We start from the raw sequence: 11,974 nt of genomic DNA on the forward strand, positions 1-11,974 counted from the left end.
CCTGTTTGCTTGTTACTCATTAACCCCACACATGCATCTAAACCTGAAAAGGTCCATCACTCTCCTTCACTGCATCAGCTGAGGTGGCATATGGAGCCAGTTTGACCACAGCGCCCTCTCCTGGGACCAAGTTAAGTTGTCAGACATTTTTTTTTTACTTTCTTTTTACTATTACTATTATTATTTGGTTGAACTGAATCTTTAAGTGTAGGTTTAGTCAGACTAAGATCAGGGTAAATTAGATTTGATTTATTTTTTTCCTAGTGTTTTGTCTTCTCATTCATGACTTGGATGTATCCAGAAAATAGCAGGTGCATGCTAAGCTGACAAAAAACTGAATCAAACATGTGTTCATTTTATTGGCATCAACCATTTAGCCTGTATGATTTCAATCCAAAATGCTTGAGGTTGTTTATTTATTCAAATAACCTGATTAAATGTCTATTTTCAATAGAACGATCCAAGATGCTTGGATAAGAGCTATGGGTTTTAACCAAAGAGGATATGCATATTTTTCTGTGTCATACATCTGGTTTAAATTTAAATATATTTATTTTATTGGTTATTCTCAAATTCCCTTAATCCATGTGACCGTCAGTTGGTCTTACGTTTCCCTATAAATTCTAATAAAATTCAGAAAGCAATCCTAGTTTTCACACTGTCTATATATAACAGCAAATATGTGCACTGTACCTGCCATAGAGAGCAGAGAGCTTTTTCCACATATATGACAGACATGAAAGTTAAACATTAAAAAACAAGCACTCTGCAATTGTTTTTATTGAACTAGGCTAATCAGCATATTAATGTGTTGCTCTAAATCTGAGCAGATGTCTCTCCATACACTTCATTAATTTAGACATAAATGTTCTACAGTGGAGACATATTGCACATATACATATTCTGATATTATCTCTAAATACAAAACATTAATACTTTCATAAGATATTAACTAATCAGGGATGAAATGTTAATGATGTTCTACTGTTTGATCATCTCAGACGTTGTGCTTGCATTTTGTGTCGTGTGTTGCTGCAAATCAGCTGCAGTTCCCTCAACAGACACTGGATGTCCTCCTAAGGCCACTGAAGCGTTGAGCCCCAGACAAGAGTGACCACCATTCCTACAATAACAAATTTTCAACCTGACACAATAACCAGAATGTCACAGCCACTCATTGAAACCTTCTCAGTCACTTTAGTCTTCATACATTCACACCAGATGAAGGAAGTCAGCATCAACGACAACAAGTCTCTAATCAGATTTCACCTTCATCTTCCATTTCTTCTCTAAGCTCTGTTCCCGAATACAACACGGGGGCCTGACTTGGACCCCAGAGGTTCTGTGGAGAGGATCCAGATGGCGGGAGCTTTCCTGAAGTCCCTGTCCATGAACTTGATCTCCTCTGCCCGAGCCAACGCCTCCAGCTCAGGCGTGGTTTCCGGGCACCAGTCGATCATGAACTTATCCTTTGCCTCGCAGTAGTTCACCACCACTTCTTCAGGCTGCTCCCCAAAAAGAAAATCTGGAACACAGAAACAAAGGGAGGACGTGTAGGTGAAACCCATGGAGTGGCTGCTCTAACTGTGGAGAGCGGCACTTTTTTGTATTTTCTTGTTTTCTAAAGAGTTGCAGATACAAACCTGCAAAGTCATGGATGAGGTCTTTGATGAGGTGCCCGATGATGGCATAGAGAACAAAAAACAAGATGAAGACGGCCATGATGAGGTAAAGGATATAGGGTTGCAGGTTGATGGCGTCCCGAGACGGAGGTATGTAAGACTCGAAGAGCACGGACCCATCTTCCTCCATGTAGCGAGCATTTGAGCTCTCAGTCGGCGTTTCCATCGCCAGCGTCTTCAGATATCTATCGTCAGCCAGAGGATATCCACTAAACGACTCTGTGTCATCACTGTGTTAAGAAGCAGACACACAAGGTTTCCTCTTACTTGTCAATCCATGAAAACAGATCGGGAGGAATACCATGTTCTCCGACTTTAAGCAGGCGTTCACAGAATTTCTATTCTTGTTGCTCTAACAGCTGAGCTAGAAAGAAGCAGCTGAGGATCCCCCAGTTCATTAGGTGTCTTTACACTCCTCTGGCTAAACATTACACTGAACGTGCACGTCTTAACTCTCACTGTGATGATATATTCTCAGATTTCCCCCCCCCCCTATCCCTACGCTCGTTGAGCTTCGCATTTGGAAACTAGATTAGCTGCAAAGGCTTGAGGTCGTCAAGCTTAGAGGAACCGAGGACAGCTTCCAGATGAAGGAAAGTATTCAACTGCTGCATAAGGGATACGTACCGACCTACAGACCTACCTACAGTATATCCCTATCTATCAATCTATATATCTATCTATCTATATATCTATCCATCTATCCATCCAGCCATCCTTGTCTCGTCCATCAGTACTGGCCAGTATCTCATATGGCTGATGTCGGCTAATCCTTGGCATTTGTAAATAAGGTCACAGCCCCTGACACAGCAGGTATTACAGTGAGGTAAGATGGATTAATGAAAGCAGACAAGACACAACAGCTCTCGTGTATTATTCACTTGTTTACTGGAAAGAAGCTTGATCCAACACCAGAACATGGAAATGTGTAAGCTAATGATGGAGAGTGACAGTCGTGGAAAATGAACAGAAAAGACCAATCATGTGCAATTTAACAATAAATTCTTGACATGTGACGGAAGCATTGACGTTCTCATTTCTATATATTTCAAAATAAGATACCCTTGATGCCTGACAAATTGGACGTTGAACGGCGACATAATGCAATATAATTAAATGAATGACAATTTGGACTGTGTTCACATTAACTTTTAATAATTAAATGAAATACTTTAGCATCACTACAACAAAGTCACAACACTGATCACCGCACTGACATATGAGATGTGACTTTAATTTGTGGAAAAACTCAGAGGGAAGTGACATAAGGGGTCAGGGGGCAGGCGAAGGTCACGCTATGAGTAGATATCTGTTTTTCTCCAAGGTATGATGAAGGGATGGAGCTCCTCAGCAAATGAGGGGTGGATGGGCGGCGGTGGTCTCCTTCTCCCAGGTGGAAACCAGGCAGAAGCCCGTCCTTCTCCATCTCCATCCTCAGCACGTCTCTCTCCATTAGTTTACTGGCAACACTCAGGCGCGGCTCTTCTTTTACCTCCGCCATGCCTTCCTCTGAATCATCCTCCACCGGTTTGGGCCCAAACATCCAGTCTGTGATCAGGAGAAGAGTGAGAGTGAAAGAATGAAATGAAAGACATGGTTCTCACTTTACTCATCATTGGGAGTGATTGGCCTTGGAAAAGGTATCTATAATACATCATTTTTATTCTCAATATATTATATGCAATTTCTGCTATGGCTCTGGAAGACTTTCCAAATTTGTAAATATGCCAATGATGTTTTAAAATTTTGGACTAGCAAGGCTGTTAGACACAGGGTTATACAGATGGAGACATCTACCCGACGAGGGACGCCTACTAACCTTTGACAGGGGGTTATGTCTTTATCTGGGTTATATGTTTGTTAGTATTACAAACCTCAGGATAAATGTGAAGGAGAGTCCTCAAGCAACACGTTCACCCAAAAGGAAAATGGAGGGAAAGATGAAATGTTCTACCACCTTGACCTCAGAGTGTTGGGTAAGAAAAGGGCTCAGTGACACCACACACATGGACACCACAGTGGGGAAGGAGAGGACACCAGCCTGGGGTTTACATGTACCTGCCAGGTCATGCATCAGATCTTTGATCAGGTGTCCCACTATGGCGTAAGTGGCCACTACAACCAACACCACCCCAATTAGGACGTAGACTACATTGCGCGGCAGAGTTATGGCGTCTCTAGCTGGGGGGATGTAGTCCACAAAATAGGCCTCGTCCTCGTCCCTCCTGGACAGCTGCAGGAGCTGTCGGTGCTCCAACGCCACGTGTGAGAGGTTCAACAGCAGAGCTCCTCCCGAGGCGTTCAAAGAAACGAATGGAGATTGGTTCATTGTTTTGGTGCTTGGTATATTTTGACAGATAGATACTCTCTTTTAAGGAGAGGCCGTTAAGAGAAGGGGGTGAAACTTGGTGGTTGCTTCTCTGGCTGGTGACGGATTCATTGTCTTGTTGAAGATCCGGCTCCTTCATTGGGAAAACGGGTATCATCAGAGAGGAGGAGGGAGAGGAACTGAGCGTTAGAAGATTTATAACGTTCTCTGAAGCTTGGAGGGGTGGAAGGAGTGACGGACAGATGGAAACGTCAAGATGGTTTTGAAAAATGAGAACATGGTCTCTGAGCTGCAATAGAATAATACAAAAATGTAGTTCACCAGACAAGGAAAAAAAATCTCATATCATAAGTGTGCCACTTCTCCTAATCTCTCGTCTAGACCTAAATCCCAGCACTCCTCTTTCTAGGTTTTTCAGAGAGGGGGTGCTCTGTCAAATTTCCAGTGGAGCAAGGTATGTGAGACGGAGGAGAGGTGAATATAGGACAGACACAGTTAATAGGATTGAGTCTGTCACAGAGCAATATCAGCTTTCCATCTGCAGGGATTAGAGATATGAGCGACGAGAGGTGGACGGTAATATGCCAAAGAGGCTTATGGTCCTCCATGACCACATTGCATATACATATATATGATACATATATTACAGTAAACCCAGTTTCTCCAGGGTTTAAACCGGCATCACTCTGTGGATATATATATCATGCATTAATTCATCTTAAGCAGAAGGTTATCTATAAATATCCTGTCACATAATTTAACTAATATGACACAATATTTTCACGGCAAAACTGCAATCTGAGCTTTGTGACCAGTAAATGTTCCCAGGGGTCGGAAAACTACACATCATCAAATTAAACTTATGGAAGACTGTCAACTGCTTTTCAAATATGAAAGTTAATCAAATGTTATGGAGGGGAAGAGATGATGCTGATGATTTAGGACACAAAGTCGAGTCCCTACCTTGTGATCAAGACTCGAAACGGCTCCTCTGCTTTTTTTTTCGTTGACTTGTGCATATATAGACAGGACGTCCAAATTAGCAGATGTTGTAAACAGGCGGCTCTGGAGATAAACACATGGCACAAGGTTAAGGTCAAGTAAAACAAAAGGCTTACCTAAGCGGGTGGTCTCTTTCATAGCAAACAGACAAAAACCCACCATCAATGTTTTTTTTCCCCTTAACTAGTGGGCAGGTAAACAGTGGATTAAAATACACTTTTATCCGTTCAGATCTGGGCGGAGCATCGCGATGAGCCTTAAACCGCCACCTCTAGGCTTTAGAATCATTTTCTGTTTGCTTTTTAATTTTACAAAACTGATTAACCAGAAAATGCCATTCTATGAGGGTGATGGCGACGTTTGCAAAGAGAATGAACCAAGAGACTGGGTGCATCCCATAGTAGAAATCATCTGTCATGTTGCTGAAAAAAAAGGTGATTTCTGATGAAAATCAAGGCGAGAGAAAGATAAATAAAAAGAGGTGAATGTTCGAGGTGAAAAAGCAGTGCGAGGTGTCTGAACGTGTGTCAGGTCGAATATGTGAGGAGGATAAGGGTCGATGGTCTGAGATAATCCTGGGCAGGATTTGGTCGACACATACCACCGTCACCAGGGACACCTTTTCACTGAGTCAGCAGACAAGCAAAAAAGAAGATTGAGCTCATTTAGCATCACCCGAGGAACCTGTCGACTCTGCGTGGTGCAGTTCAAGGCGCAGATTTACACTGTGAAGCCACACATACTAAAACAAGACAATTCACAGAGGATAAAATCATGAAATTCACCGTATTTTCATGTGAAAAAAGTTTCAGATACTCTACCTGTGAGAAGGATTCCAGTCTCTTCTATTGCAGGATCCGTTCACTTCATGAATTTTTTTACGTTCGCATTTGGGGTCTTGTTCTTCTTCAGGTGAAACACAAAGCAGATTAACGGCTCCACAGAAAGCACTCTACAAGCTGAACTAGTCCGAAGCAACAAAAAAATAACCAACCATCCACTCAGTGAAGTTGGTCCATATTGACAGTGACTCCCTCAGGCCGGGGTGACCACCTTTGTGGGTTTGTCTTCTGGCTCCAACATCCACTTGAAGTAGGCATCTCCCAGCAGGAAGGTCCAGTAGATGACAGTTAGGGAGCAGTTTACAACCATGATGCCGATGATTAAAGGGTGAAACATGCTTGAAGAAGGAAATCTTGAAAATGTCAAAATGAAAAAAACTGTCAGCTGTGTGGGCGAAGGGTTTTCCAGTAAGTCTGATTGAATCTGTCGGCTTCCACTCTCTTCTTGAACTCCCCACCCCTCTCCACTCTCTCTTTCCACTGGTCACTAAGTTTCTGTGGCAACAGCAGCATAATCCTCTTCAGCCGCTTTGTTACAGAAGATAAAGTTGCATTAGATGAAGGCCTGCTTTACAAATGTTGTTCATCCATAAGAGGCAGTTACATAATGCTGATGATCTGCAGTAAATAGAGTAATGTGATCCAATATTACGCAAAGAGACCGCATTAAGAAATGTAACAGTAATGATCCGTTTTAGTCAAACACCCTGACAACAATGAAACAATATAATCTTTGTTCTGAACTTTATGTTCCATCTCGCATATAATCCAGAATTTAATCAAGCATGGAGACATTAGACTTAGCTGTTCTTAATCTTACACCGACACGGACAGATGGCTCCTCAAGTGAACCCCAGGGGCCACAGGGGCCTACAAAACTCTTCAACCTGTGCAATATGACACAGATTTTTTTTCTTTTTTATTATTAACTATTTGCCTTTCCAACTTATCTCATGTTCCTGGAATCCTAAAAAAGAGAAGGACAAGTTGAGGACAAGAGTGGAGGAAAGCTGCCACCAGCAGGCGGCAGTGTGTACTAGCTGCAGTCTCAACATATATGAATCAAATGGTTTGTCAGCAACATATGGAACTAAATCTCGTTAAGTTCAAAATCAACATCAGCCAACAGATCAAATCAAGATATCAAATGAAGAATGCAGAGCCAAATGCGTAATTTACGCATGACGCAAGACCCAAAACGTTTCCATGCGTTTCCTTTAAATTTCCACCTGGTGGTCGTGACTCCTGGGTTGAACTTTGAGACCTGCAGACAGAGCTGGAGCGAGCAAGTGCGTTGTTTCTTCACAGATCAAAAGCCAACGACTGACGCGCCTGTATAATTGTCTCCTTGCCTCTGCCAGCAGTGGAGAGGACACTGGATCCTGACATGCCTCGTTCTGGTTCTACCGCCTGTCACCGCGTTTAACTGGGAATATTTCTCTCTGGACTTTTCAAACAATACGTTTTGAACAATGAGGCCCCCGGTGGAAGTCTCCGTGTTTCTCATCTCTCTCCTGGCTCCTGGAGTTTTATACACGCTGAACAACGTCATTGCGCTCCAGGAGTAAGTGTGTGTGTGTGTGTGTGTGTGCGCGCGTGTGTGCGCGCGTGTGTATGTGTGTGAGGCCTTGCCCAAGTGAGCTGCTGATAGCTACAGGCTGGAGAACAGGCCCATAACCATCGATATAGAGGGTTGTTAACATTGAGAAGATATTCACACGGTCAAAAATAATGATAGACCAATCTTTGTTTCAACACAACACATGGAAACTAGACAACGTCCTATCAAATCTAATTCTGCAAAGCGTGTTGTCCAACCTCGTTTAGAGACACTGGTGAAGACCTGGACTGAAAACAGGATTTTAACAAGACAATAAAAGTAAGAAACGATTAGTTTAAGAAAATAGTAGCAGTTAACAATAGTCAATTGATAAAGTTTAATTTAAGATTCCAAAATTATAATATGACCCAAATTCACTCATTGTCTGTGCCAAGATCAGTGCAACAGAGCTCCACTGAAAAGTATAAGAATTTCCAATTCTTAATTTGTTTATACAAAATTAGTTTGTGACATTCAGTGTTAGTTCGTGTCTAAAGGAAATAATATACAGTATATTAAATGGTTTCAAGAATTAAAGCTCTTCTTCTAAATTACTCCTCATATTTGTGGTACAATGATGGAAGTATGAAAGTGAATGATAAATGATACTTTCTAACAAAATCGGGGTCTAGACTATTGTCATTATTGAATAGTCTACTAATTATTTCCCTTATTAATTGAATGAAAGCATCGGTTCAATGGAAGAACTGTCTTTGATAACTTTAAGAAGCACAAGGTGATTTATTTGAACGGATTGCCTAATAGACTAAAGACGAGAAATGCAAGCAAAGCTCCATCTCTTGTGTTCCCCCCCCCCCCCCCCCCCCCCTCAGACCTCTACCTATCCTGGGCGTGGGACTGGTCGTCCTGGGATCTGTTCTTATTCTCGTCCTCCTCAGTGTGCGACACAAGACCAACGTGGACCCTTTATACTACGGTACAGTCGGATACGCACACATTTATAAGTGTATCTGTGGTCCGGGTGTGGAAGCAGCAGTCTGCATGTTTGTTGTGTTTCTGCAGCGTTCGCAGAGTTCTCCTTCACCAACACGGTGGGCCTGACGAACGCTTTAGAGCAAGATGGGTTCATCTCTGGCTTCATGGGCTTCTACCTAAGGATGGTAAGAGATCTTCAGAATGGGTCATCCTGGGTCACATCATCACACACACGCATCCTAATAGCATTTTTCAAGCTTATCTGGTCACAAGAGAAACCTAGGGAACTGAAATTTGATCAACATGCCAAATTGAATGAAGACCTGTGATGATTGGACACGGGAGGACCCAATCAACTTGTCCTGCCCCTCCCCTAAAACACTACTTCCTAATGATGGTTTCTTTTCCACTTGTTTATGTGTCAAAAGTAAAAGTATTTACCTTGGTGTGCTTCGGTCCCTTCAGGGTGAGCCTCATCTGAGTACCGCCTATGCTATAATGATGTCTTACTGGGAAGGCGTCTTTCACTTTGTCCTCCTCCTCGTCATCATCCACCGCATGTTTAATGGGTAAGCCGTCCCATCACCAGCTTCTGTGCTTATCTGCTGCATTTTTACAGACGTACATTGATGATGTTTTTTGTTTTCCTGTCTGTGCAGGAAGTCCTACCGAAGCCTGGGCCTGCTGTGGGCGGGCTCCTCCATCGCCCACCAAATTGTGCTGATCCCCGGAGTGGTCGTCGGTGAGAGCTGCTTAAATAAACACTGTCTCTGAACAGTAGAGTGTTGTTTGAGAGCATTTCTATTGATTGTGTTCCTGTGTGCAGGTAAATACGGGTCTAACATTCGTCCAGCCTTTTGGAGGAACATCCCCTTCTTCGTGGCGCCTTTCTGGGCTGCGTCCTTGCTCTTCAGGAGACACAGAGAGATGCCAATTGTCACAGCAGACAAGGTGAATTTCAAATAGTGAAACATTTACAATATCCTGAATATCTGTGAGAGGAGTGTCCTCAAACCGTTTTCCTTTGGAGTTTCATTAAATTGAACCTTTATAAAAGTAAAAGCTATATAAGTAAAATCTCATGATCATATCTAATCTTCAGATAAGACAGATAATTTGTCCTTTAATTTGTTAGCTGATGTCTGGCCTGGATCAGTGTGCCAAAGAACACAAAGCACCATCTAAATGGTGAAGACATCGCCCTTAAGAGCGATTTGAGGCTTGATGAAATAATAATTGATGCCTTTTCTATCATCACATACATGTGTGCAATATATCATCATATTGCACACATATATTTCAATATCACTGACGGTGACCTGTTATTGATAATCACATAAATTCAAGTTGTTGTATTGACCTTTTTATTTGTTTATCTACACACACATTTGAAAAGGATCCTTCAATTTAAGATGCAGAAGATCTGTCTTGGCCAACAACTATTTAACGATGGACTTTATTAGGAAAGATGATATGAACAGTAAATATAAGGTACCGCACCATCTTAGTTTGCAAACGTTCCTGAAAATTCTAATAAATAGTAACTATAATTAAAATAATGAGTAAATGTAAATGAAAACAGGTGAAACTGCCATCAAATGCAGCTTGTCCTACACTGCTGATACCAGTGTATCTTTAGGTAAAACCTATATCTGCCCTCTCAATTTATGACACCTTTAATCACTATAAAAAATAATGAGATGGAGTGTATCCACATTAACTGAGAATGCTCCTGTGTTGACTAGATTGCAGCAGAGCAGAAGAAAAGTCTACTGACCCGGCCGGTCGACCTGCTTCTGTCACTTCTCTTAATGGGAGCCATGGTCTTCTCAGTTTTCAGAGGCTTTGTGAGTAAAACCTAATGTTTCTTTTCAGTGTCTCTGCCTCTTATCGCACTCTTTGAGATATTCGTTATCATGTTTCTGTCTCTGTCCCAGGTGGTGCTGGACTGTCCTCTGGACACCTGTTTCACTTACATCTATCAGTATGAGCCCTACCTCAAAGACCCAGTCGGCTTCCCCAGGGTTACGGTCAGTCTGAACACAGAATTAATGAAACCAAATTTATTGTAAATACCTTGATAACTGATTCTTCTGCCCAATTCTTCCAGATGATGGTGTATTTATTCTACGCTCTGCCCCTGCTGACTGTCTTCATCTACGGTCTGAAAACACCAGGGTGTAGCTGGATGTTGGACTGGACCATCTTCTTTGCTGGAGCCATGGCTCAGGTAACTGATAATTATGTGTTTGCAGTTCTTCATATTCATAGTAAAAGCAGATTACAACTTATAGAGTATAACGTTGGCTTCCCCCTGCTTCTCTGGCTTCCTCTCTCCAGACCCAGTGGTGCCATATCGGTGCATCTCTGCACTCCCGCACTCCCTTCACGTACCGAGTCCCTGCAGACAAATGGTGGCCTGTTATCACCCTCAACGTGCTGCTGGCTGCGGTGCCGGCTCTGCTGGCCCTGCGCTGCCACTTCAGCCCCACCTTTTTTATGAAACCTGTCCCCAAGGGACAGACCAACGGCGAGAAGAAGAAAAACTAAATCTCACTCCAGCCACGGACTGTCGAGGAATACGTCACGTTCTGAGAAGGCTAATGTTTTCTGGGACTCTCTGTTGTGCACAAACTGCTTAAAACCCCCATTTTTCAACCTTAAAACCCAGGGAAAGTCTACAATCATCCGTCACCTGGCGCAGCACTCCCTGCTCGGACTATTGGACCCCTGATAAGAAAGCAGTTGATGAAGTAGAGGGCTGCGATCATCTCACACAGCTTTCAGGTGACTCATGCAGATACAGAGATGGCATCTTTCCAAACTGAGACTGTTAACCTAAATATATAGGTCAGCAACAAACCGCTGGAGTGTGAAAGTCTTATTATAAAGTTTCTATGCAGGAATCCACAGCAAAACTCCAAAGCTTAAGATTGTTTTGTACTGGGTCAGTGAAAACTATAGAGTTAAATAACTTCATGAAATTCAATGAAGGGTTGAAAGCCTGAATGAGTTGAGTTTGTGATAAGAGAGATGGTATCAGAGGTTGACAGATACTGTGCAATGTCTGGATCTACATGTTGTCACTGCACTGATCAAGATGTGATCAACTGATTAATATGTCTATAAAATGTCAATAAACGATAAAGCATCACAGTTTTCTACAGCCTCAACAGTACAAACCTTAAGGTTTTTATCGATATAGAAATAAGAGAACCCCAAATGAGAAATTACTGTTTGGAATAGTGATTTATTATTGGCTCTGTTCAATTGATAAACCAATGATTCTAGTTAACTCAGTATCTCATGGTTCACTTCTTTTTGAACAATGAAAACAAATGCTGCCATATCTATGAGTGTCTTAGCCCCTAAAGCAAGATCTGCTTTTCTACACCAACCGTGGATTTTGGTGGTTTAACAAGACGTTTCCTCAGAGGTCAATATTGTCTCCTCCGTCTGATGATGCCATCGTGCCCTATGTGCACTGAGCTGCTGCTGTTGTCAGACTGATAAGCAGTGAACTTGGGTCCAGGTGTATTGTGACACACGACGGCAACACAAATGGTCACGCGACACACTGATC

The 11,974-nt window shown here is 42.4% G+C and overlaps 2 protein-coding genes and 1 long non-coding RNA gene across 3 annotated transcripts; 1 reads left to right on the forward strand and 2 right to left on the reverse strand.

Moving 5' to 3' along the window:
* Positions 1-2,676: 2,676 nt before the first annotated feature.
* On the reverse strand, positions 2,677-4,011 carry LOC128454564 (small integral membrane protein 44). The gene is made up of 2 exons (XM_053437988.1): positions 3,741-4,011; positions 2,677-3,230 (listed from the first exon to the last, which is right to left on the reverse strand). The coding sequence occupies exons 1-2, from the start codon at positions 4,009-4,011 to the stop codon at positions 2,932-2,934; spliced, it is 570 nt and encodes a 189-aa protein (XP_053293963.1). The 3' UTR covers positions 2,677-2,931.
* A 778-nt stretch (positions 4,012-4,789) lies between these two features.
* Positions 4,790-7,418, reverse strand: LOC128455132 (uncharacterized). Its single transcript, XR_008341679.1, has 3 exons — positions 6,008-7,418; positions 5,835-5,919; positions 4,790-5,076 (listed from the first exon to the last, which is right to left on the reverse strand). It is a non-coding gene; the product is annotated as an uncharacterized LOC128455132 (long non-coding RNA).
* tm6sf2a (transmembrane 6 superfamily member 2a) lies at positions 7,040-11,545 on the forward strand. Its single transcript, XM_053438805.1, has 10 exons — positions 7,040-7,419; positions 8,289-8,392; positions 8,479-8,576; positions 8,857-8,960; positions 9,051-9,133; positions 9,218-9,342; positions 10,137-10,238; positions 10,329-10,421; positions 10,502-10,621; positions 10,732-11,545. The coding sequence occupies exons 1-10, from the start codon at positions 7,328-7,330 to the stop codon at positions 10,939-10,941; spliced, it is 1,131 nt and encodes a 376-aa protein (XP_053294780.1). The 5' UTR covers positions 7,040-7,327; the 3' UTR covers positions 10,942-11,545.
* Positions 11,546-11,974: the final 429 nt, after the last annotated feature.

Source organism: Pleuronectes platessa, chromosome 13 (genome assembly GCF_947347685.1).
Source record: "Pleuronectes platessa chromosome 13, fPlePla1.1, whole genome shotgun sequence".
Taxonomy (NCBI): domain Eukaryota; kingdom Metazoa; phylum Chordata; class Actinopteri; order Pleuronectiformes; family Pleuronectidae; genus Pleuronectes; species Pleuronectes platessa.